Below are 23,457 nucleotides of genomic sequence, written 5' to 3' on the forward strand. Positions count from 1 at the left end.
ACCAACTTAATTCAATATCGCTCCCTGTTAAATAGCGCTCCAAGCTACTAAACACATATATGTTTATAGGCTATTTCTAAATTAATATATGTTTGCATCCAAGCATATTATATTTACAAACATTTTATGTCCCAAACATAATATGTTCTAACATATTAACATATATGTCCCAAACATGTTATGCTAGTTTATGAACATTATATGCTTGCACTCAAAAATATTGTTTAAAAATTTGTGTTCCAAACATATAATGTTTATAGCCAAACATATGAAAAACAGTCTTTTTCATCCGTGTAGTTAAAATAAAGAACATCATTGGGAGTGCATCTTCTGGAAGTGCTTTTAAAGTTGTACCTTTGGAAGAACTTCCAAATTTTTTTGCTGGGTAGTAGAACTGGAAACTGCTTCACTGCTTCTATTTTCTGCTTAGAGGGATAAATTTTAGAATCAGCCACCACATAACCAAGGTATTCGACGCTTGTTTTCAAAAATTGACACTTTTTCCAATTGAAATCGAGACCATAAATTTGAGCTGCTTCTAGGACCATTTTTACCCTAACAAGGCCATCATCGTAGCTATTTGATGGAATAATTATATCATCTACGTATTGAATTACGATATTTTTCTTGATTAGAGCAGAAAATACCAGAGATACAAATCTGTTGAAACTCGCCGGTGATTTACAAAGTCCAATTGGTGTCTTCGCGAACATAAATTGTCCCTCTGGTGTTGAAAACGCTATGTACTTCATACTTTCATCGCTCATTGGAACGTGTAAGAAACCATTTTCAGATCTAGTGTTGTAAATATTTTGAAACCAACAAGCTTGTCCAACTGATCGTCAATTCTCTGCATGGGATATCTATCCTTTCGCACCACTTTATTAAGCTTTCGATAGTCTATGCATAATCGGTATAGTCCATCCTTTTTCCGTGCCACGACAACAGGACTTGAAAATTCTGATTCACAAGGTATTATTACACCCTCTTTAAGCCATTCCGATACCTGGTCTGCAACCACTTGGTTTTCTAATGGAGCCATTCTCCTTGGCCTTTGATATATATGTGTTTCGTCAGTAGGAATTAAATGAGTTTTAATTGGACAATCAATGATTTTTGTAGGCTTATATTCACGACAAATAGCAGATACTTCGTTCTCAAATCGCTCGTCCACATTTAACTCAAAATTTTGCTCCACATTATAATTTTCTAAAAATTGATTTTGACTTATATTGTCACCTTTGTCCTTAATAGTGAGATGTTCATGCACTGGATATTTTAAAGTCTTTCTCAATGTAAGCATACCCTTTGATATGCTAAGATCACCATCTTTAAGCAATTCTCTTCTTAATATAATTTCGTATCCCATGGTTGCATCAGAGACAACATAAAAAGGTGTAACGTAGTCGTCTCCATCTATGACAATATTCATACGAGAAACACAGATTGGCGAAACTTCCTTTCGTCCAAATCCACAAAATGTTCTCAGGGTATGTTCACAGCATGGTTTTCCAATCTGAATATAAACCTCTTCCTTCATGAGATTTACACAGCTGCCAATATCTACTAGGGCTTGAAATGATTTCTCGCCAATTTTGACAGAAATTATATAATCGGTAGAAGGGCCTTCAAATATACTCACATTAGAATTTGAACTTCTCGTTCTAGTTAATTCTTCAAGATTCTTATTGCATTCTCTTGCGATGTGCCCAAAAAGATTGCATCGAAAACATTTTATTCCACGTTCCGCATCTGGACAGTTTTTTGAGTTGTGACCAATTCCTCCACAATTGAAACAATTCAATTTTCTCGCATCTTGTCTAGCATATTCTTCAGTTTTTTTCACTTCTTTCGATTTTTTTGCTTTTATTCGTTCGTATTCACTAAATTTGTGTTTAAGTTCATCAAAAGTAGTTGCTCCATATAGAATCATTTTATCCATTGTCCTATCGTCGACTCCATCGACAATATAACTTATGGTAGCCATTGTCTCTAAGTTTATTGAAGATGCTAGTTCTCTCATATCATACAAATAAACTCTCCAAGATTCTGAAGACAACATCTTCTTCGTCCTTAATTTTTCATGGACGTCCTTGCTGTTTAATTGCGATTTAAATTCTTTTATTAGACATACCTTAAATTGAACCCAAGACAAAGGATGCCTTTGTCGAGACATAAAGGCTTTTGCAGCGCCTCGTAGCTGCCTTTTTCCATAAACGTAAGCCTCACGATTTGACCACTTAAACAGTGAAATCATGTCTTCCATAGACGCCACCCAATTTTCCACAGGATAGCTGGAATCTTCACCATCGAAGGTTTCCACAACGCCTTTCAATTCTTTAAATGAGAGTGTGGGACTATTTTCCATATATATTCGTTGGACATTTTCTACAGCTGGTTCCTGAACACTTCGTTTTTCCATATTGTCATCTATGTTTTCATCCTGGTTTTCTATTTTGTCTTCTGCATCAATTGTCTCGCCTGCTACTATTTTCATGAGACGAAATTTCAAAACAGCCTTCGACCCAGCGGATGACTCTTTGCGTTTTTCTAATTCTTCTCTCAATTGTGCTAAATTCATCTTATCCACGGATGACAAAATGTCTCCAGAAATATCGTCTTGGCTTTGTTCTGCTTCTTGACTCATCACATTCTTCCTTCACTCGTCGCTATTCGTCGTTATTCGTCTTTATACGTCTTTAATCTTTTTTTATACCCTCTACCATAGGATGGGGGGTATATTAACTTTGTCATTCCGTTTCTAACACATCGAAATATTGCTCTAAGACCCCATAAAGTATATATATTCTAGGTCGTGGTGAAATTCTGAGTCGATCTTAGTATGTCCGTCCATCTGTTGAAATCACGCTAACTTCCGAACGAAACAAGCTATCGACTTGAAACTTGGCACAAGTAGTTGTTATTGATGTAGGTCGGATGGTATTGCAAATGGGCCATATCGGTCCACTTTTACGTATAGCCCCCATATAAACGGACCCCCAAATTTGGCTTGCGAGGCCTCTAAGAGAAGCAAATTTCATCCGGTCCGGCTGAAATTTGGTACATAGAGTTAGTATATGGTCTCTAACAACCATGCAAAAATTGGTCCACATCGGTCCATAATTATATATAGCCCCCATATAAACCGATCCCCCGATTTGGCTTGCGAAGCCTCTAAGAGAAGCAAACTTCATCCGATCCGGCTGAAATTTGGTATATGGTGTTAGTATATGGTCTCTAACAACCATGCAAAAATTGGTCCACATCGGTCCATAATTATATATAGCCTCCATATAAACCGATCCCCGATTTGGCTTGCGAGGCCCCTAAGAGAAGCAAATGTCATCCGATCCGGCTGAAATTTGGTACATGGTGTTAGTATACATGCAAAAATTGGTCCACATCGGTCCATAATTATATATAGCCCCCATATAAACCGATCACCAGATTTGACCTCCGGAGCCTCTTGGAAGACCAAAATTCATCTGATTCAGTTGAAATTTGGTACGTGGTGTTAATATATGGCCTCAAACTGCCATGCAAAAATTGGTCGAAATCGGTCCATAATTATATATAGCCCCCATAGAAACCGATCCCCAGATTTGATCTCCGGAGCCCCTTGGAAGAGCAAAATTCATCCGATTCGGTTGAAATTTGGTACGTGGTGTTAGTATATGGTATCCAACAACCATGCAGGAATTAGTTCATATCAGCCCATAATTATATATAGCACCCATATAAACCGATCCCCAGATTTGACCTCCGGTGCCTTTTGGAAAAGCAAAATTCATCCGATCTGGTTGACATTTTGTACGTGGTGGTAGTATATGATATTTAACAACCATGCCAAAAGTGGTCCATATCAGTCCATAATCATATATAGCCCCCATATAAACCGATCCCGAGATTTGGTTTTGGAGCCTCTTGGAGGAGCAAATTTCATCCGAGTCAGTTGAAATTTGGTACATTGTGCTAGTATTTATATGACCGTTAACAACCATGCCTAACTAGGTCCATATCTATATAGTTATATATAGCCCTCAGATAAATCGATCCCCAATCACACAACAATTGGTCCATCAATATCATCAATCAAGAATAATTGTATATAGTCCCCATATAAGCGACCCCCATATTTCAATTCTGGCTCCCTACGTACCGTGCAATAGCCCATATCGATTCGTAATTATTTGTAGACTTATCTACACATACTTTTTATTTTGTCTAATGTATACCACGTATGGACTAACTCACAATTTAGAAAACGAGTTAAGATACCACAACCCAAGTAATTCGATTGTGGATGAAGTTTCTTTCGTAGAAGTTTCTACGCAATCCATTGTGGAGGGTACATAAGATTCGGCCTGGCCGAACTTACGGCTGTTTATATTTGTTTTGATTGAAGTTAGGTATTCACTTTGTTATGTGACTGTTTATGTTCATTGTTGTTAATATGTTCACTAATTTGTACACATCTACACAATCATACGCTTTTTCAACATCGACGCATAATCCAAGAACGTATTGACCTGATGACTTATATTGAGCTATGGAGTTGATTAAGTCATTAACGCAGTTCGAAATGGATCTGTGTGGCCTAAATGCATATGACCGGTGGGGGATTAGTTCCCTTTCCTCAGCAGCTGTTTGAATCATCTCTTTTAATTGACTCTCTAACAACTTGAGAGGCACTGAAAAGAGGGCTATCGGTCTATAGTTTTGTACCATTGTGATATCTTTCCCTGGTTTGGGTATGGGTGATATCTTAATTATTCTCCAGCATTCGGGGATGTTGCCAACGTTCCAAATATTAATAGTCATGTTACAAAAGCGAGTTCTGTTTTCATCATTCATATTCAAAATCATGCCATATGTAATGAGATCAGCGTCAGCCGCTGATTTCGGGTTTTTACTTCTCAGGCTTTTCTCGAGGTTTTTGGTCGCCATGCTTGGTCTACTATCTGAGGTGTTTCCCAACACGTCAGGCCCAATACCAAAAGTTGCCCTTGAGGTACTCGAAATGAACCCTAGATATTCCTTGTTTTGGTCTTCGTTCCATGAATTTTTTGCCATCTTGGGAAGTCCATACCCTTTTATGTTTTTAATCTTAGACCAAAACTCTTTAGGTGAAACAGATGTCGATAAGCCTGCCAGATACTCCTTATAATTATCATTTTTTTTCTGCCTCATATACTTCTGAAACTCGTTATCTGCTTCCTCCACCAACAGTAAATTTTCCAATGATCTATATGAGTAGTATCTTTTTCTAGCTGCAGGGCGAATACGGAATAGACGAATACATTCCTGATCCCACCATATCTTTGCCGTTCGAGATTCTCTTGTTGTAACTGTGCATGATTCAATGATTTTGCCCACATTGGAGTTAAATGTCTCTATTGATGCTCCTACTTCTATGTTCGCCATAGCTCTTCCAACTCTGGTGTAATTCGTCTTTTTACAGACTCTTCTTACCTCTTCACATAACTCAACTATAATTGGCAGATGGTTACTGTTAGTTAGTTTCTCATTTAATACGCTCCATTGAGGCCTTAGACCCATGTTGTTCAAGAGTGTGATGTCAATAGCCGATGACGTCTCTGCTGTTCTAAATGTGGCTCGTCCCTCATTTATGCACACCAGACCCGAGCTCATAATGAACGAACGCAGTTCCTCTCCTTTTCTGTCCGTGTGGTTGTTTCCCCATTCAAGGGCCTTCGCATTGAAATTGCCCGCAAGAAGGATTGAGCCCATGTAGCATGTTCTCAATGGTCGCCAAAATTTTTTTGAACGATTGTATTGCTATACCAGGTGGTATATAAACAGTAATAAAACTAAGGTTGTGTTTGAGGTTCAATGTGGAAATTCCACAAACCTCGCCATCACCCTCATATTTGACTATCGAGAAACGTATAGCCCTGTTGACCAAGATAGCCACTCCTCCAAATCCATCCATTCTATTTCTCATAATAATGTTGTAGTTACAAAAATTAATCGTTGAATTCTCTCTAAGCCAAGTCTCGCTTAGTAGCGCCACGTCTATTTCGTTCTTATCCATAAACATCTCTAATACATTCTTGTTCTCAATCTAGTTTAAACTCTGCATATTGAGCTGCAAAATTTTCATGTTGTTTACTTGTGTAGAAAACAAGAATTAAACAAATTTCCTCCTATTCTTCTTCTTCCTTTTCTTTTTCTCTTCTTCTCTTTCTTTTCTCAATATCACTTAATTATTTCATTGTATCTTAAAGTCTATAGCTCAGGTTCATCCGGGATTGACGCCTCCCTGATTCTCTGCAAATCCATGTCGTTTAACGCTTTGTTCATATCCTGTCTCAAGCTTTCTAACAGTGTTATATGTTCGGCCTTCATGCCCTCTGTTCCCTCCGCAAAAATTCTGGAAATTTTTCTTCGATAATTCATTAATCGTCTTCTCTAGTTCTGTCGTTTTCATATGGCCGGATGCCTCAAACACACTACCGTTGGCACCTTTGTAGGTCTCTACAGCCATCAGGGCTTCTTTGTGCTCCCTCAACGTTATTTCGCTGTTCGCACTCTCACGCTCTCTGTTCCTATTAACCTTTGCAACCGATGCGTATGAATATTGGGTGTGAATGAACTCCTGTCTGTTCTGTTTTGTTGTCTGACCATTCTCCAGCCTATTCTTGCCCTTTCTATTATTCACGTCGATGCTCGGGAACTCGTTGTCTAATTCTCCATCCAGTATACTGAATCGATTAGAGAACAATGAGGCATATCTGGCGCGTGCCTCCTTAAAGCTAAGGTTGTCCTTTGTCATTGCATATTTAACCTTTAACCGGTGAGGTGAAATTTTTTTGCGTAATTTGCGACGTGTGGTAAATTTTACCCCCTCTTTTACATTAATATTTTTCTGTAAAAAAATGTTTTTTTTGTATCATTATTATATTTGTTGATTAGTAAACATTGTATTTAACGAAAATAAAACAATATTTCGAAATATTATATGTTCTTTCAATGATTAACATATACTTTATTTCACACGTCTTTTTTAAAATATATGTAAACGAGTGTTCGAGGTGGTAAATTTTACCACCACGTACCCAGTTAAAGGTTAATGCTGTAGGCTGGGATGGTGACCCCCTTGCAGTTCGAGCAGCTCGGCCGCGGCGCACATGCGATCTTTGCCTCATGTCTGTGGTAGCAGCTTCTACAGACTGCAACACTATCCTTGCAATGTTCAGCGTAATGGTTAAACCTGAAACATCTGGCACACTTCCCGAATGGTACAGCTGGCTCCACGGAGTATGTCAACGTACGCTCATACATATATATTGATTCTGGTACCTTTGAGCCTTTAAACGGAATTTTTACCCTACCCGTCGGGATCTGTTCGCCACGTTCCTTCCGGCGAATTCTAAAAATGTCCAGTATGATATGATCCCGGCCCATAGATAATCGACTGTCATGTCCATAGGCACATTATTCCCATCTTTGCAATAAAATGCCTCATTATTTTAGGTTGGTATCCAGCCTCTACCATCTTCCGATTATCCGAAAACTGGTTCGCCTCAATATAATTTTTGAACATAACCTTCGCCCGTCCATATCCTATTTTCGTTAATAGGGTCACGCGCGACACCTCAAGGTCTTTCATCAACTTCCCAAGCGCTAAGATATTCAATGGTTTTCTACTCTCACCTTGATTCTTCGTGTCCACATACACAATGATATCGCCCTTGTGATCCTCATCATATCTGCGTTCAAACATGTTCCTTTTATCGTTCTCATTGCCTTGCCTCATCTCCTTGTCGTTGTTACTTTTCTTTGCCTCATCCATATTCCCGGTACTTCCTTCCTTGTCTTGATCAATTTCCACTCTCATGCCATCCTCTACTTCGGGATCTGGTTTTCATATCCGCTTTCTTCTCATCATACCTTCTCTTATTCTTAGGAACTGTGCCTGTAGCCGGTGGTCTCAACATCATGTCCTTTTTCCATTCCGGGTCGTCATCTTTATCTTCCTTACCGATCCTCCCCCTATCAGGAGGATGATCCTTCAAGTTTTCATTCATACTAATCGTTTCCTATTTCCACTAACAAATTCGCCGTTTTTCTTAATCTAGCAACTTTCTGACTGAAAAATCACACAATTATGAACTGGGAACTTTCCTCTTTTTTCCCCCTTATCTGTGTAACTTAAAATTTTGAGAAATCCTTAGAGTCAAAAAATGATGCTAAGTCAACGGCCGCCAAAACTCGATTCAAAATACTTAAATTCAAATATCCAACCCCAAAATGCGAATAAATATTACGAAATGGCTTTAGCCGATTTAAATGTTAATTCTAGAGTTTTTGTAGAAGTACAAAAAATTGTTTCCATTAAAAGTATTTGTATCTGGAAATGCAAATTTTTTATAGCTCCCAGCAAATTTTAAGTTGAGATGGTAACACAAATGTTTGTCTACATAGTGGTGAAGGGTGTAATATAGTCGGCTCCGGCCGACTTTAGACTTTCCTTACTAGTTTTGATCACAGATTTGCTATAAACAATGGGGTAAAATAACTCCTGCAATGTGCCGCACGCAAGAGTCAGTCAATTATAATAAACTGCGGTAGGAGTTGTCGACGTCGAGAGGAAAAATTTATGCTTCACAAAATTGTTTGTTTTTATTTATTTATAGAAGCATAAAATACAAAATAATACGCATTTTTCAAATTTAAAGGACTATGAAAATTCATAAATTACATTTGCAATTGATGTTAGTGTGAATATCAATATTTTTTCCAAAGGCGTTAAATGTTTTGCGTGCAGTCCTAGTTTCTCAAATTTGGAGCTTGACTCAGAACTCTTACAATACACTCATAGAAAAAAGTCTGTTATTAAACGCTATCTGCTGTTTTTCAGCAAACAAAATGCTGCTGTTTTAGCAGTTTTTTGGCTAAAACAGCAAACAATCTGTTATTTTGGAACAGCAGGAAAGTCAGTTGTTTGCTGAAATTTTCTGCTGATCCGAATAAAATTATAAATTCACTCCGGTCAAATGGACAATAGTAAAATGGTACACGTTATATAACATGAAAAATTAAAAACAATTCGAATTTTTTATTATGTAATAACATTTGTGAACAAACTATCCTTTTTAGTAATTTAATTTTTTTTAATTAAATGGGATTTGTATACGCTTAACTTCTATGAATATGTGGCTAACATAAATATTTGTCCCGAACGACAAATCTAACATGTCAATGTCTTCGATAGTCGATATATGGCTGTTCTACAATTTTAACAAAACAGGAAGGTTTTAGAGTCGCAATATCTTGGTGTCTTATTATGATTGCCCAGCTTGGAAACGTTTCCTGCAAAAGAGTTGCTTGTGTGACACGTAACTGTTAAAAGTTACCGTTATCCAGTTCAACACCAACCAGCTCCAACCGTAAAACAAGTTCATTTGTGAAAAAATCAAGTAACTCCGCAAGGCCACTAACCAAACTAAACAGTCGTTCATTGAGAATAGAGGACCCTCATATAAAACAATTTTGCATTTGTACATATACGCTGAGGTGGAAATGAGCCTCATTTGTCAAGATGATTTTCCGACGAAAGGCCGGATTCTGTTACAGCAAAAATTATTTTTACCTCTTCCATATGTTATTGAATCGCGAATACAAAGGAGCAGGTATTTTCGTAAGAGCTGGTATTTTCGTATTCGAAGAAAAATTTAAAGTTTTGAGATAAATGTTCGGATGTTTATTTCATAATAAAGCGAAAAGTATGCAGTTGATAATGAAAAGCAATTTAAACCAAATATATTCATGTGAGTTCTATCGTTGAGGCTGTAATTCGACGCTGGTTTGATAGCATTCTTTCATCCGACAGGAAGGTTTCAGAGTCGCAATATCTTGGTGGCTTATTATGATTGCCCAGCTTGGAAACGTTTCCTGCAAAAGAGTTGCTTGTGTGACACGTAACTGTTAAAAGTTACCGTTATCCAGTTCAACACCAACCAGCTCCAACCATAGAACAAGTTCATTTGCGAAAAAATCAAGTAACTCCGCAAGGTCACTAACCAAACTAAACAGTCGTTCATTGAGAATAGAGGACTCTCATATAAAACAATTTTGCATTTGTACATATACGCTGAGATGGAAATGAGCCTCATTTGTCAAGATGATTTTCCGACGAAAGGCCGGATTCTGTGTATGTTTCCATTAAAAAAATAAAACTCTGCCACTTTTTCTCTCTTACTAGTTTTTATTGGATAATTATTGCTAGAAAAGTACGCGAACAGACCTATTGTTGGTTTTGACAAATGCCAACGGCGATATGTCAAACGCCAACGCCGTCAAAGCATCACTTTTAAACGAAAACACGAGACAAGCCGGGAATATGTAAAAATTATTTTGTGTTTTGGAATATATTTTCCATTTTTTTATTATATTTGGTAAGTATTGTATAATATTGTATTCTTTTTAAAGTACTTTTGTTTTTAATAATTTGTCTTAATCATTTTTAGTTTGGAAAATGACTATTATACATTGATATATGGGAGCAACCGTCGTACAATTGTTCATACCCGCTGTGCAGACAAACGGTTATGGATTCAATCCTAGTTTCGACCAAATTATGAACTGGGAACTTTCCTCTTTTTTCCCCCTTATCTGTGTAACTTAAAATTTGGAGAAATCCTTAGAGTCAAAAAATGATGCTAAGTCAACGGCCGCCAAAACTCGATTCAAAATACTTAAATTCAAATATCCAACCCCAAAATGCGAATAAATATTACGAAATGGCTTTAGCCGATTTAAATGTTAATTCTAGAGTTTTTGTAGAAGTACAAAAAATTGTTTCCATTAAAAGTATTTGTATCTGGAAATGCAAATTTTTTATAGCTCCCAGCAAATTTTAAGTTGAGATGGTAACACAAATGTTTGTCTACATAGTGGTGAAGGGTGTAATATAGTCGGCTCCGGCCGACTTTAGACTTTCCTTACTTGTTTTGATCACAGATTTGCTATAAACAATGGGGTAAAATAACTCCTGCAATGTTCCGCACGCAAGAGTCAGTCAATTATAATAAACTGCGGTAGGAGTTGTCGACGTCGAGAGGAAAAATTTATGCTTCACAAAATTATTTGTTTTTATTTATTTATAGAAGCATAAAATACAAAATAATACGCATTTTTCAAATTTAAAGGACTATGAAAATTCATAAATTACATTTGCAATTGATGTTAGTGTGAATATCAATATTTTTTTCCAAAGGCGTTAAATGTTTTGCGTGCAGTCCTAGTTTCTCAAATTTGGAGCTTGACTCAGAACTCTTACAATACACTCATAGAAAAAAGTCTGTTATTAAACGCTATCTGCTGTTTTTCAGCAAACAAAATGCTGCTGTTTTAGCAGTTTTTTGGCTAAAACAGCAAACAATCTGTTATTTTGGAACAGCAGGAAAGTCAGTTGTTTGCTGAAATTTTCTGCTGATCCGAATAAAATTATAAATTCACTCCGGTCAAATGGACAATAGTAAAATGGTACACGTTATATAACATGAAAAATTAAAAACAATTCGAATTTTTTATTATGTAATAACATTTGTGAACAAACTATCCTTTTTAGTAATTTAAATTTTTTTAATTAAATGGGATTTGTATACGCTTAACTTCTATGAATATGTGGCTAACATAAATATTTGTCCCGAACGACAAATCTAACATGTCAATGTCTTCGATAGTCGATATATGGCTGTTCTACAATTTTAACAAAACAGGAAGGTTTTAGAGTCGCAATATCTTGGTGTCTTATTATGATTGCCCAGCTTGGAAACGTTTCCTGCAAAAGAGTTGCTTGTGTGACACGTAACTGTTAAAAGTTACCGTTATCCAGTTCAACACCAACCAGCTCCAACCGTAAAACAAGTTCATTTGTGAAAAAATCAAGTAACTCCGCAAGGCCACTAACCAAACTAAACAGTCGTTCATTGAGAATAGAGGACCCTCATATAAAACAATTTTGCATTTGTACATATACGCTGAGGTGGAAATGAGCCTCATTTGTCAAGATGATTTTCCGACGAAAGGCCGGATTCTGTGACAGCAAAAATTATTTTTACCTCTTCCATATGTTATTGAATCGCGAATACAAAGGAGCAGGTATTTTCGTAAGAGCTGGTATTTTCGTATTCGAAGAAAAATTTAAAGTTTTGAGATAAATGTTCGGATGTTTATTTCATAATAAAGCGAAAAGTATGCATTTGATAATGAAAAGCAATTTAAACCAAATATATTCATGTGAGTTCTATCGTTGAGGCTGTAATTCGACGCTGGTTTGATAGCATTCTTTCATCCGACAGGAAGGTTTCAGAGTCGCAATATCTTGGTGGCTTATTATGATTGCCCAGCTTGGAAACGTTTCCTGCAAAAGAGTTGCTTGTGTGACACGTAACTGTTAAAAGTTACCGTTATCCAGTTCAACACCAACCAGCTCCAACCATAGAACAAGTTCATTTGCGAAAAAATCAAGTAACTCCGCAAGGCCACTAACCAAACTAAACAGTCGTTCATTGAGAATAAAGGACTCTCATATAAAACAATTTTGCATTTGTACATATACGCTGAGATGGAAATGAGCCTCATTTGTCAAGATGATTTTCCGACGAAAGGCCGGATTCTGTGTATGTTTCCATTAAAAAATTAAAACTCTGCCACTTTTTCTCTCTTACTAGTTTTTATTGGATAATTATTGCTAGAAAAGTACGCGAACAGACCTATTGTTGGTTTTGACAAATGCCAACGGCGATATGTCAAACGCCAACGCCGTCAAAGCATCACTTTTAAACGAAAACACGAGACAAGCCGGGAATATGTAAAAATTATTTTGTGTTTTGGAATATATTTTCCATTTTTTTTATTATATTTGGTAAGTATTGTATAATATTGTATTCTTTTTAAAGTACTTTTGTTTTTAATAATTTGTCTTAATCATTTTTAGTTTGGAAAATGACTATTATACATTGATATATGGGAGCAACCGTCGTACAATTGTTCATACCCGCTGTGCAGTCAAACGGTTATGGATTCAATCCTAGTTTCGACCAAACACCATAAAGTTTTGCAACGGTGAATTACTCCCTCTGTAATGCTGGTGACCTTTCTGAGTGTTTCAAAGGCACTCTAAAATTTTCATCGCAATGAGAAATGATGTTCAGGCTCGGCTATAAAAAGGAGATTCCTTGTCTTTGAGCTTCCTGCATGGAATCGGGTGGCACTCAGTGACAAGAAAGAAGTTCAACACTGCTGTATCATAATGGACTAAATAGTCAAAGGGAACCTGAAATAACGGACTGTCACTATAACTAACCTAAACTGTACCCGAATCTATCATAATTGGAAAAGTTCACCTTAAATGTGAGTATTAAAACCAGGATAACATTAAAACGTTGCTATTTTAGCGATATAATGCCACGGCCTTAAGAGAATATGAATCAATTTGATTTTTTGCTAAAGCACCTATTTTATTGGTCAACTTTGATGACATCGTTCAATATAATTCCTATAAATAAAAATAGTTTACATAATAAAATTTTTGTTATGGCATGTTTCTGAGATATCCTTATAAAAATATAACCTCTTTTTCGAATTCAGGACATGAAAACACATAAAAAGCAACTCTCATCAATTGTAAATTTTAGTGTAAACTAGTGTAATTACTAATTGTTTTTTTTTTTACTTTTCATTACAGATCGTCTTAACATTGTTATGTTTTATCCGCGTATATAAGGCCAAAGAAGAAAAACAAACGAAAATAAATCCTAGACAACAATCCAACTCAACTTCCAATACTTTGATGGAATTCAATTTATTTCACACACTTAATAAATGTAGAAGTTAAAGTATTAAATGGTTTACGGGTTTCATTTCAACATATCGTTAAAAAAACGACAAATTGTTTTTCTGGGACAACAAACATTTGTTGTTGTTATAGCAGTAAAAATGTTAGCTATTTGAACTAACGCAGTATGCTACTTTAGCAGCGATGTTTGTCAAAAACTTTTAGCAAACACGTTTGCTAATTCAGCAGCATTTGTTTGCTATTTTAGCTGTAAAAATGTTTGCTGTTTCAACTAACGAATGTTTGCTGAAACAACTACATGCTACTGCAGTCCCTTTTTCAGCAAACAAAAACTGCTGTTTTAGCAAACATTTTTGCTATTATGAGTAACAAAATTTTTTGGGTGTAGTAAACAAAAGATAATTGGCCGAAAATGTAAGAAAGATTTAATAATTTTTATAAGTGTTTTACAATCCAGTAGTTTTTCTTTAGATTGTAGAACATGAGTTTCTTCGTATTTCCTTAACATTTTACCACAAACTTAGAAATAAAAGAATTGTGCCACATATTTGATTACATGTTTACATTTTTCTCTGCAAATCATATGATTTGCAGACTATGACTTTTCGGTAAGCGATTTCGAAAAATCTTGTTTCACGGAAAACCAAGAACAACCAAAAATTTTTGGGGGAAATCAAAGTGGAAGGTGAAATCTTTTTGAAGGGAAATCCAGAACATATCCGAATATTTCGACTATAAATATAGTTGAATTCATTTTTGAATTTGAGCCAAAATTTTATGATTCTAGTATGCACATAGAAACTAATTATGTCGGAAGAAAAGTTTTATTTTTATTTAGAAATAGTTTTTAATTTGATTAAAATATATATTTGGTTTAAGTCTGGAATGAAAAAACTCTAGACTTAACCTAACCTTTTGTCAAAAAATAGGAAGACAAAATCTTTAAGTCAACAAACTATTAAAAATGTAATTAATCAATCAATTTTTTAATTAAACTCCAAACCCAGTCAGTCAAGAAAGTAATAGAAAATAGTATTTTTTTATGCCCAATTAAAAAAGTATATAAATTAAACTCGAATGGAAAGAGATTCTCTTTACATTTGTTTATACAAATCTAAAACTTCCATCTTAAGGTGAGTACTATGTTCGGGTTTCGAGTTGAAAATCACTTTATTTTCGCGATTGCTTCTCCTGAAATAATCAAAATTATAAATTAAAACCAAAACATTCCTGTAAAGTCTTGCCGAAATCTAGGGGAACAAGAAACTGCGCATCAATTGAAGTAATTTATTTGCTTCATATTGAACTGTTTTAATAAAGTAACCGCGAAAATTTCAACTCGAAAAGAGAACATAGTACTTACCTTTAACAGCAAAAATGTTACTACCCAGCAAAAGCTCTCATTACCCGGTAATCTACCTACAAGATTACCTATTTAAAAATTAATAACCACTTATTAATTGGCATCGCTTCGGATTACATTTACATACGCATGTCCTAGGAGGAAAGTACTTCTCCCCAACAATACTTTCGGCCATAAAATAAGTAGTGCATTTAAAGCATATAATCACCTAATATGTAATGACTTATTCGTAGTCATTACATATTAGGTGATTATATGAGACAACCAAATCTCGAAAATATTGATTTCTATTGCCGATTACAATGGATCAAAATATGGCGAGTGGTGCTGTAATAGGAGAACTACTTGAATAGAAGCGAATATTGTATAAATAAACAAAAAATCTAATAAATAATCTAAATAAGATTACACTCAAATTAATTTCACCCTTAAAATAGAAATAAATGTAGGTTGTTTAAGGGAGTTGGATTCGTGAATTACGTTATAATATATCCAATAGCCAATTCACATAAGGTTCGAAATCTACTAAAAGTGGATTTTAAGTCTCTTTTTTATAAGGCAAATGGCATTTGAAATCTAGTTTAAGTGCATTTTGGAAGTGTAATGTGAATGAGGAATAAGAAAGCATTTATTTAAAACATAATATGATAATGGCATTAATTTAAATCACAATTATTATGAAATATTTGTGATAAAAATTTCTTAACGGAAAAATATTCAGAATTACCGTTACATTACATATTCTTTTTGATTTTTCATGTAAGTGCTCGATTATGTGAATAATTATATTAACTACAACTGCCTAAAAATTTGAGAATAACAATTCGAAAATTACCGAGAAGTATTTATTTTTGTCATTACAAGTTAGTCATTATAACTCGCCGCAATGTAATGCAACGTGTAATGACAGCTTTACTCCTGGTAATGTCAATTGTAATGAGATGTGGTTATCTAGTTTTTGCTGGGTACATACATACCCAGCAAAAACTAGGTAACTACAACTCATTACAATTTGCATTACCAGCAGTAAAACTCTCATTACTCGTTGCATTACATTGCGATTAATTATAATGACCAACTTATAATGACAATAATAAATACTTCTCAGTAATTTGTGTTGATTATTGTCAAAATGTAATGCAGTTGACCGATAATGGCTTAATAAAATGGAATAAATTATGGCATAATTAACTATAAACATCAACAGAATTGAGCATTTACTTAAAAAAAATGTAATCTAACGTTGATTCTGACGATTTTTCCATGCATTTCATAATAATGGTGATTTAAATGAATGTAGGTAGTAATCACGAATTTAACCCACTAGTTGTGTTAGTAAGTTTTCTTTTTTAATAATGGAATTAATTTGCGTTTAATGTTGCAATTCATTCTGAGTTATATGTACATCCAATTTTATATCTCTCCTAATGGATTCGTTATAAACGGCATTATGCATTGTATTCTTTTTATTATTTTCATAAGGTTTAACATACACTGAAAGAAAATATTGTGAGGCCAAAGTTTTTTTTTTGCGAGTTTTGCTTAGCATAGAATACGCATAACGTTATTTGCCTTGTCCAAGAGTGGATAAACTTACAGTTCATTCGACTTAAAAATGGGTATAAGCTGAAAAAATCCGAAAGATTCAAATTCGTCTCCTAGTATCTCTTCAATTCTCCATTTCTTTGGCTCGTAATCAATACCAAATTAATTAGTGTAAAGACAAAATCCTTGGAACCTGGAAAGCTTTTTTCAGCGTAGAGAAATACGTTTTATATTATTCAAAAACTATCCTTGTATGTAGGTTAGGTTAGGTTAGGCGACAGCCCGATGTGTCAGGCTCACTTAGACTATTCAGTCCATTGTGATACCACATTGGTGAACTTCTTTCTTATCACTGAGTGCTGCCCGATTCCATGTTAAGCTCAATGACAAGGAACCTCCTTTTTATAGCCGAGTCCGAACGGCGTTTCACATTGCAGTGAAACCACTTAGAGAAGCTTTGAAACCCTCAGAAATGTCACCAGCATTACTGAGGTGGGATAATCCACCGCTGAAAAACTTTTTGGTGTTCGGTCGAAGCAGGAATCGAACCCACGACCTTGTGTATGCAAGACGGGCATACTAACATTGCACCACGGTGGCTCCCTAATCCTAATCCTTGTTTATACAATGTTAATTTAATTTTAATTTACTTTTTAAGTTCCTATTCAAGTAGTGTCCATCTTACATCATTGATCCATTAGAATAGGTGACAGCTGATTACATATTAGGTGATCATATGCTCTTTATACACTACTTATTTCATGGCCGAAGGTATGCCTGAGGTGAAGTACTTTTCTCCTAGGACATGCGTATGTAAATGTAATCCGAAGCGATGCCAATTAATAAGGGGTTATTAATTTTTAAATAGGCTTACCTACAAGATTACCGGGCAATGAGAGTTTTTGCTGGGTATTTTAATAAAATATCATCTTTAACGTTACTAATGAATATGTAATAGATTTTGTATGGAATCCAACAGAAAATCATTAAAAATGTTTGTGTTAATTCATAGGTTGTTTGGAAGATTTTCCATGTTATTTACTACCACTACGACCGCCATAAATTATGCCTACTCTGCCACATTGCGTTCGATTAAATTTATGTGCTTCTTCAGCACAGCGTTCTTTGGTTTTAGCAAAAGGTTCAGCCATGGTCGGGAGTCAGATGGTATATCCTGACCAGCTTCTTCAGCACAGCGTTCTTTGGTTTTAGCAAAAGGTTCAGCCATGGTCGGGAGTCAGATGGTATATCCTGACCAGCTTCTTCAGGTATAGGAATTAATTCCGATGCTATGTCCCAATCGGATCGAGTCTTATAACTAAATATAGCACGGTTACTGTATTCTTCGATATTTCCGAACTGGAAATTGATGACATGAGTTATATCTTCTATGGGCCTGGCCATAGGCAATATCAGTTGCTATAAGATTTTTTACTTCACCAGAGGTAATATCTGCAATAGCGAAAACCATCTAATTTTAAATCATTAGACTAATCACCAGCTAAAACTTCCACATATTTAATAAAATTCTTTACCGAATAGAATTTTTCATCCTCTTCAATGATTTCGATTGTTTGCTCGACCAAATCACGCACCGGTATGGGATTGTTCAAATAACCGTCGGTAAAAAGTCGGACTCCTAGCACTTGTCATTACGGGTTGTTTATCGGGCGGTATATCCAATATTATCTTTCGATTCTGAGGTTCAAAACCCATATCCAAAATACGATGAGCTTCATCTAAAAATAGATAAGTAAGTGGTTGCGTCAATAACATTCGCTTGTACAATTTAAACGATCAGGAGTGCAGATAATAATTTCCATACTACCTCCAACACATCCAATTTGTGGCACGGCGATTGCCTTCTCCATAAATCATATTCCTGAATGAATTCTGTTGTTCCCTTCTTTCTCAATTTGCATGCCAATTCACGTTTTGGCTCCAAAACGCTATGACTGTGGAATATTTTGATGTTCAACATAGCGAACAATAAAAACTCTAATATGTTTACAATTTCTGTTTGTGCTGTACCGTGAGATCTTCATTTTTCATAAAATAATAAATAAAATTATTTTATTATTGTTCTAAATTTTGGACGACAACAAACCAATCCACCGGAGTTGCCAAAACTTTCGAATTTCATTGTTACCACGTTTTCTTCATGAACGCATTTTTATTGAAAATAATTGAACCTTCACATTGAGAAATATTCTCAATGTGATTTCAAGGTGGCAAAAATGGAATGGGGATATCTTCGTCCAAAAACACTGTTGGAGCACATGGCATACATCAAAATGTAGGTAAGACTTCCACTTTGATGTCCCATTAGCGGAATTTTGAACGAAGTTCGTTTCTGGCTTCCATGGTAGAATCTATCTACTGACCCCCAGTGGCAAAAATGGAATCCGGGATATCTTAGTCCAAAAACACTGTTGGAACCCATGGCATACATCAAAATGTGGGTAATGACTTCCACTTTGATGTCCCATTAGCGGAATTTTGAACGAAGTCCGTTCCTGGCTTCCATGGTAGAATCTAGCAAATGACCCATAGTGGAAAACTTGGAATCCAGGATAACTTCGTCCAAAAACACTGACATACATCAAAATGTAGGTAATTACTTCCACTTTAAATGTCATAAGCAGAATTTTGAACGAAGTCCGTTCCTGGCTTCCATGGTAGAATCTAGCAAATGGCCCATAGTGGAAAACTTTGAATCCAGGATAACTTCGTCCACAAACACTGTTGGAACACATGACATACATCAAAATGTAGGTAATTACTTCCTCTTTGATGTGCCATAAGCAGAATTTAGAACGAAGTCCGTTCCTGGCTTCCATGGTAGAATCTAGCAAATGGCCCATAGTGGAAAACTTGGAATCCAGGATAACTTCGTCCAAAAACACTGGTGGAACTCATGACATACATCAAAATGTAGGTAATGACTTCCACTTTGATGTGCCATAAGCAGAATTTTGAACGAAGTCCATTTATGGCTTCCATGGTAGAATCTAGCAAATAGCCCATAGTGGAAAACTTGGAATCCAGGATATCTTCGCCTAAAAACATTGTTGGAGCATATGGCATACATCAACATGTAGGTAATGACTTCCACTTTGATGTTGCATAAGCATAATTTTGAACGAAGTCTGTTACTGCCTTCCATGGTAGAATCTAGCTACTGGCCCATAGTGGAAAAAATGGAATCTGGAACATCTACGTCCAAAAACACTGTTGGAACTCATGGCATACATCCAAATGTAGGTAATGACTTCCACCTTAATGTTCCATAAGCAGAATTTTGAACGAAGTCCGTTCCTGGCTTCCATGGTAGAATCTAGAATGTAGCAGAATTTTGAACGAAGTCTGTTCCTGGCGTCCATGGTAGAATCTATCTACTGACCCCCAGTGACAAAAAGTGGAATCCAGGATATGACTTCCATTTTGATGTCCCATTTGCGGAATTTTGAACGAAGCTTTTATTGTGGCCCCAGGATCGAATTTGTTGCTTGAGGTTGTCCTCTTGTTTTACGAGGAAAGGTTGCTCATACCGTTTTAAATCATATTTTAAACAATTTTTGGTAGTAATACGTTCATATCTAAACAACAATAATTTTTTTTAAACATATCTTTATTCAATATATTCAATAAATTTATGGTCATATTTTGTTTGTCCATAATTTTTCTGGCCACCACAATTTAGTGTTGGGAAAGTAACGAGTATTTGATTACAAGTACTCGTTACTGACTAATTTTTTGAGTACTCGTTACTAGTAAGTAAAGCGGACCTTATGCGCTTTACAGACTATCAGTTATTCCGGACGGAATGTCGGTGTTTGTAAAGAATCTTACAATGTGTCGGATCGATACGACTTGTCGGCGATGACTAAATAATCGGTAAATGTGTTATCGATCCCATAAACATGCAGGAGTATCGATTATACCTTCGGACTTAACTTATAATATGCACAATATATGGGATATGTGCGACACGAGCACTGTCGTCCGGAATAACTGATAGTCTGTAAAGCGCATTAGACGGTCGGATAAACACTCCGACAGAGGTTCGTCTATTTGTTGTGTGTTCGTTCAAGTTTTGCCCTTACACTGCACGAACAAAGGTGATGACAACATGAAAAAATAAGAAGAAGCATAAACAAACAATGAAGTCGTATGAAGATTCATGGATGAAACCATTTTTTACTGAAATAATGGAAGAAAATAATAAAAAAAATCTTGGTATTTGTGTCAAAACAATGATTCCTGAACTAATCCACATTTAATATTTTACAAATTACTTGATGAATTTCAAAATACTTGTCGCCTGGTTTTCCATTGATTGGAAGTGGAATTTTTCCACGTACTGGTTTAGATTTATATATTTCTTTAATTTTCAACCAGAATTGGCGATCCATCATTAATTTCATTGCAGAAATGCCTGTTTTTAATGTAAAAATAAATTTGTCTTTGATATTGTTTGTCGAACATCCCCTTACACTCAATGATTTGTACCACCCAACCAGAAAAAATCAAAGTTGTTTTGCTTTAATGCCAACACGTCCCCGCGACAGCCGAACACGACCTTATATTATCGGATTTGTTGCCGCAACGTGTTGTGTCGCAGGGTTTATCCGACAGTATAAGGTGCCCTTAAGTAAGTAAGAAAGTATGTTTATTTCCCAATAAACACAGGATGAGCGTTTTTCAAATGCAACACCTCTTCAGTTTGAGGGTAAATATAATTTTCAACATAAATTGAACTTGACTTGAAAAAGCTCATCTTCAATACATCTTCAAGTAGTTTGCGAATTACAACCAATTTGGCAAAATGTTGACGAAAACTTTGAAAATGTGTTGAAGATAATTGGAGAAAACTTTGACAAAACACAACCCTGAAATGCAACGAAAAAACCACATGGTTTTCAATACTACTTTGGACAACAAAGTTCGTAGAAGAAATACAAAAATGTGGAAAGTTTTTAATAATCAATTGAAATTGCTTATAATAATTGGTAAGTAAAACTAAAACACGAAATGAAAACTTTAAGGAAGTCACTAAACTCAAATCTCTTTGCAGAAGACTAAAATATTTGGATGCTGGTTCTTGGACACATTAAGAGGCTGGCCGATGAACAATGGTAGTGGCTTATCGAGAAGAGAAAGTTTCCATAAATCAAAGTGCAACCAAACAAACTTGGTATTTATGCTTTTCCATATCAACAACTACTGGATGATAATTCGCATCACATCGATAGTTTAATTTACATCGCATCATCGGTTTAATTTGTTATTTTGTGAATTGAAATTGCTGGAAATTTATTCCAATTATCTGGTCATCAAGTTCCTGAAAATTGCCAGAATTTTAATAACAACAATTTTGTAACTCCAACGTTCTTGAGGAAATCACGAAGTACGTGGTCAGTTGGAAGAAATACGAAATACAAATTGGTAAGTCAAAATAAAAAGTGAAATGAAAACATAATGGAAATCACAAAACTCGATTGTTTTGCAGAAAACTAAAATCATTGGATGGTATATTCTTGGAAGATGTTGGCCGAAGAAAAACCAATGAAGGAAACAACAAAGAAAAGTTTTCAGAAAACTTACAAAGTGCAACCAACTAAAACAAAGTGCAACAATTCCTATATCAAGAACTTCTGGATGAAAATGTGCATTACATCAATTTACATCCCGTCATCAGGTTGATATTTAGTGATTTCCTCTTGCTGGAATCTATTCTAACACACAAGCCAGCAAGTTCCTCGATAGTAATTATTTCAAATTGCCAGCATATTAATTAATAGTTATTTGACACCAACATTATGGAGGAAATGGAATTATACATGTAAAAATGTTTAAGATATTTAAAGTTGTATTCATATTTTTATTTATTAATACGTTTAATAAGATAATTACATTTTGATCGGTATTATATTATTATTTTTATATATTATTAATGTTATTTTTAAGATTATTATATTTGTTAACGAAAAAATAATAAAATTTACAAAATCCCTAGAAATTTAGTATTGACTTTCAGTTAGAACTAGGATTGAATTTCATACAAATTGTGGTTTGAAAGTATTCGCAACAATGCTAATTTTTTATTTTTCTCACTGTTGAAAACTGTTTGAGAAATTATTGAGTAGCGATGTATTTCAATTTGAGGAGAACACTTGAGATATTATTGCTAATGTGTTGAATTTCACTGTTGAGGGTAATGTCTGTTTTTTGTTGAGAACGCGATTTTCTCAACAATTTCTCAACTTGAATATTACCCTAATCCTTTGAAAAAATGTTTGAAAAATTGTTGAAATTTAGCATTTTTCAAACGTTTGTGTTTATTGGGTTGAGACTTAAGGGCACCTTATACGGTCGGATAAACCCTGCGACACAACACGTTGCGGCGACAAATCCGATTGTATAAGGTCGTGTTCGGCTGTCGCGGGGACGTGTTGGCATAAAATCAAAACAACTTTGATTTTTTCTGGTTGGGTGGTACAAATCATTGAGTGTAAGGGGATGTTCGACAAACATCAAAGACAAATTTATTTTTACATTAAAAACAGGAATTTATGCAATGAAATTAATGATGGATCGCCAATTCTGGTTGAAAATTAAAGAAATATATAAATCTAAACCAGTATTGTGGCAAAAACGTGGAAAAAATCCACTTCCAATCAATGGGAAACCAGGCGAAAAGTATTTTGAAATTCAAGTA

At 35.3% G+C, this 23,457-nt stretch overlaps 2 protein-coding genes and 3 long non-coding RNA genes across 6 annotated transcripts; 3 read left to right on the top strand and 2 right to left on the bottom strand.

Moving 5' to 3' along the window:
* Positions 1–4,413: 4,413 nt before the first annotated feature.
* On the bottom strand, positions 4,414–5,652 carry LOC142235452 (uncharacterized). Its single transcript, XM_075306707.1, has one exon. It carries the CDS (start codon positions 5,650–5,652, stop codon positions 4,414–4,416), a length of 1,239 nt encoding a protein of 412 aa, XP_075162822.1.
* Positions 5,653–10,314: 4,662 nt separating this feature from the next.
* Positions 10,315–10,792, top strand: LOC142236370 (uncharacterized). The gene is made up of 2 exons (XR_012722004.1): positions 10,315–10,421; positions 10,494–10,792. It is a non-coding gene; the product is annotated as an uncharacterized LOC142236370 (long non-coding RNA).
* Positions 10,793–12,807: 2,015 nt separating this feature from the next.
* Positions 12,808–13,876, top strand: LOC142234587 (uncharacterized). The gene is made up of 3 exons (XR_012721654.1): positions 12,808–12,895; positions 12,968–13,383; positions 13,718–13,876. It is a non-coding gene; the product is annotated as an uncharacterized LOC142234587 (long non-coding RNA).
* Positions 13,877–17,666: 3,790 nt separating this feature from the next.
* LOC142234588 (putative ATP-dependent RNA helicase DDX53) lies at positions 17,667–18,852 on the bottom strand. 2 transcript variants are annotated; one of them, XM_075305752.1, is made up of 4 exons: positions 18,748–18,834; positions 18,565–18,691; positions 18,272–18,475; positions 17,667–18,207 (listed from the first exon to the last, which is right to left on the bottom strand). In XM_075305752.1, the coding sequence occupies exons 1-3, from the start codon at positions 18,786–18,788 to the stop codon at positions 18,422–18,424; spliced, it is 222 nt and encodes a 73-aa protein (XP_075161867.1). In that variant the 5' UTR covers positions 18,789–18,834; the 3' UTR covers positions 17,667–18,207; positions 18,272–18,421. The 2 variants fall into 2 exon arrangements, with proteins under 2 accessions (XP_075161867.1, XP_075161868.1); XM_075305753.1 differs by having other exon boundaries at positions 17,667–18,188; positions 18,565–18,852.
* Positions 18,853–21,453: 2,601 nt separating this feature from the next.
* Positions 21,454–22,758, top strand: LOC142232782 (uncharacterized). The gene is made up of 3 exons (XR_012721209.1): positions 21,454–21,748; positions 21,814–22,184; positions 22,249–22,758. It is a non-coding gene; the product is annotated as an uncharacterized LOC142232782 (long non-coding RNA).
* The last annotated feature ends 699 nt before the right edge of the window (positions 22,759–23,457 follow it).

This window comes from Haematobia irritans, chromosome 4, assembly GCF_050003625.1.
Source record: "Haematobia irritans isolate KBUSLIRL chromosome 4, ASM5000362v1, whole genome shotgun sequence".
Lineage (NCBI taxonomy): Eukaryota > Metazoa > Arthropoda > Insecta > Diptera > Muscidae > Haematobia > Haematobia irritans.

Coding starts and splice junctions, on each gene's coding strand:
- LOC142235452 (XM_075306707.1), bottom strand. CDS start 5,652: ATGAGCTCGGGTCTGGTGTGCATAAATGAGGGACGAGCCACATTTAGA.
- LOC142234588 (XM_075305752.1), bottom strand. CDS start 18,788: ATGAAAAATGAAGATCTCACGGTACAGCACAAACAGAAATT. Junction 18,692..18,747: donor GTACAGCACAAACAGAAATT/GTAAACATATTA, acceptor AATATTCCACAG/TCATAGCGTTTTGGAGCCAA. Junction 18,476..18,564: donor ACAAATTGGATGTGTTGGAG/GTAGTATGGAAA, acceptor ATCTATTTTTAG/ATGAAGCTCATCGTATTTTG.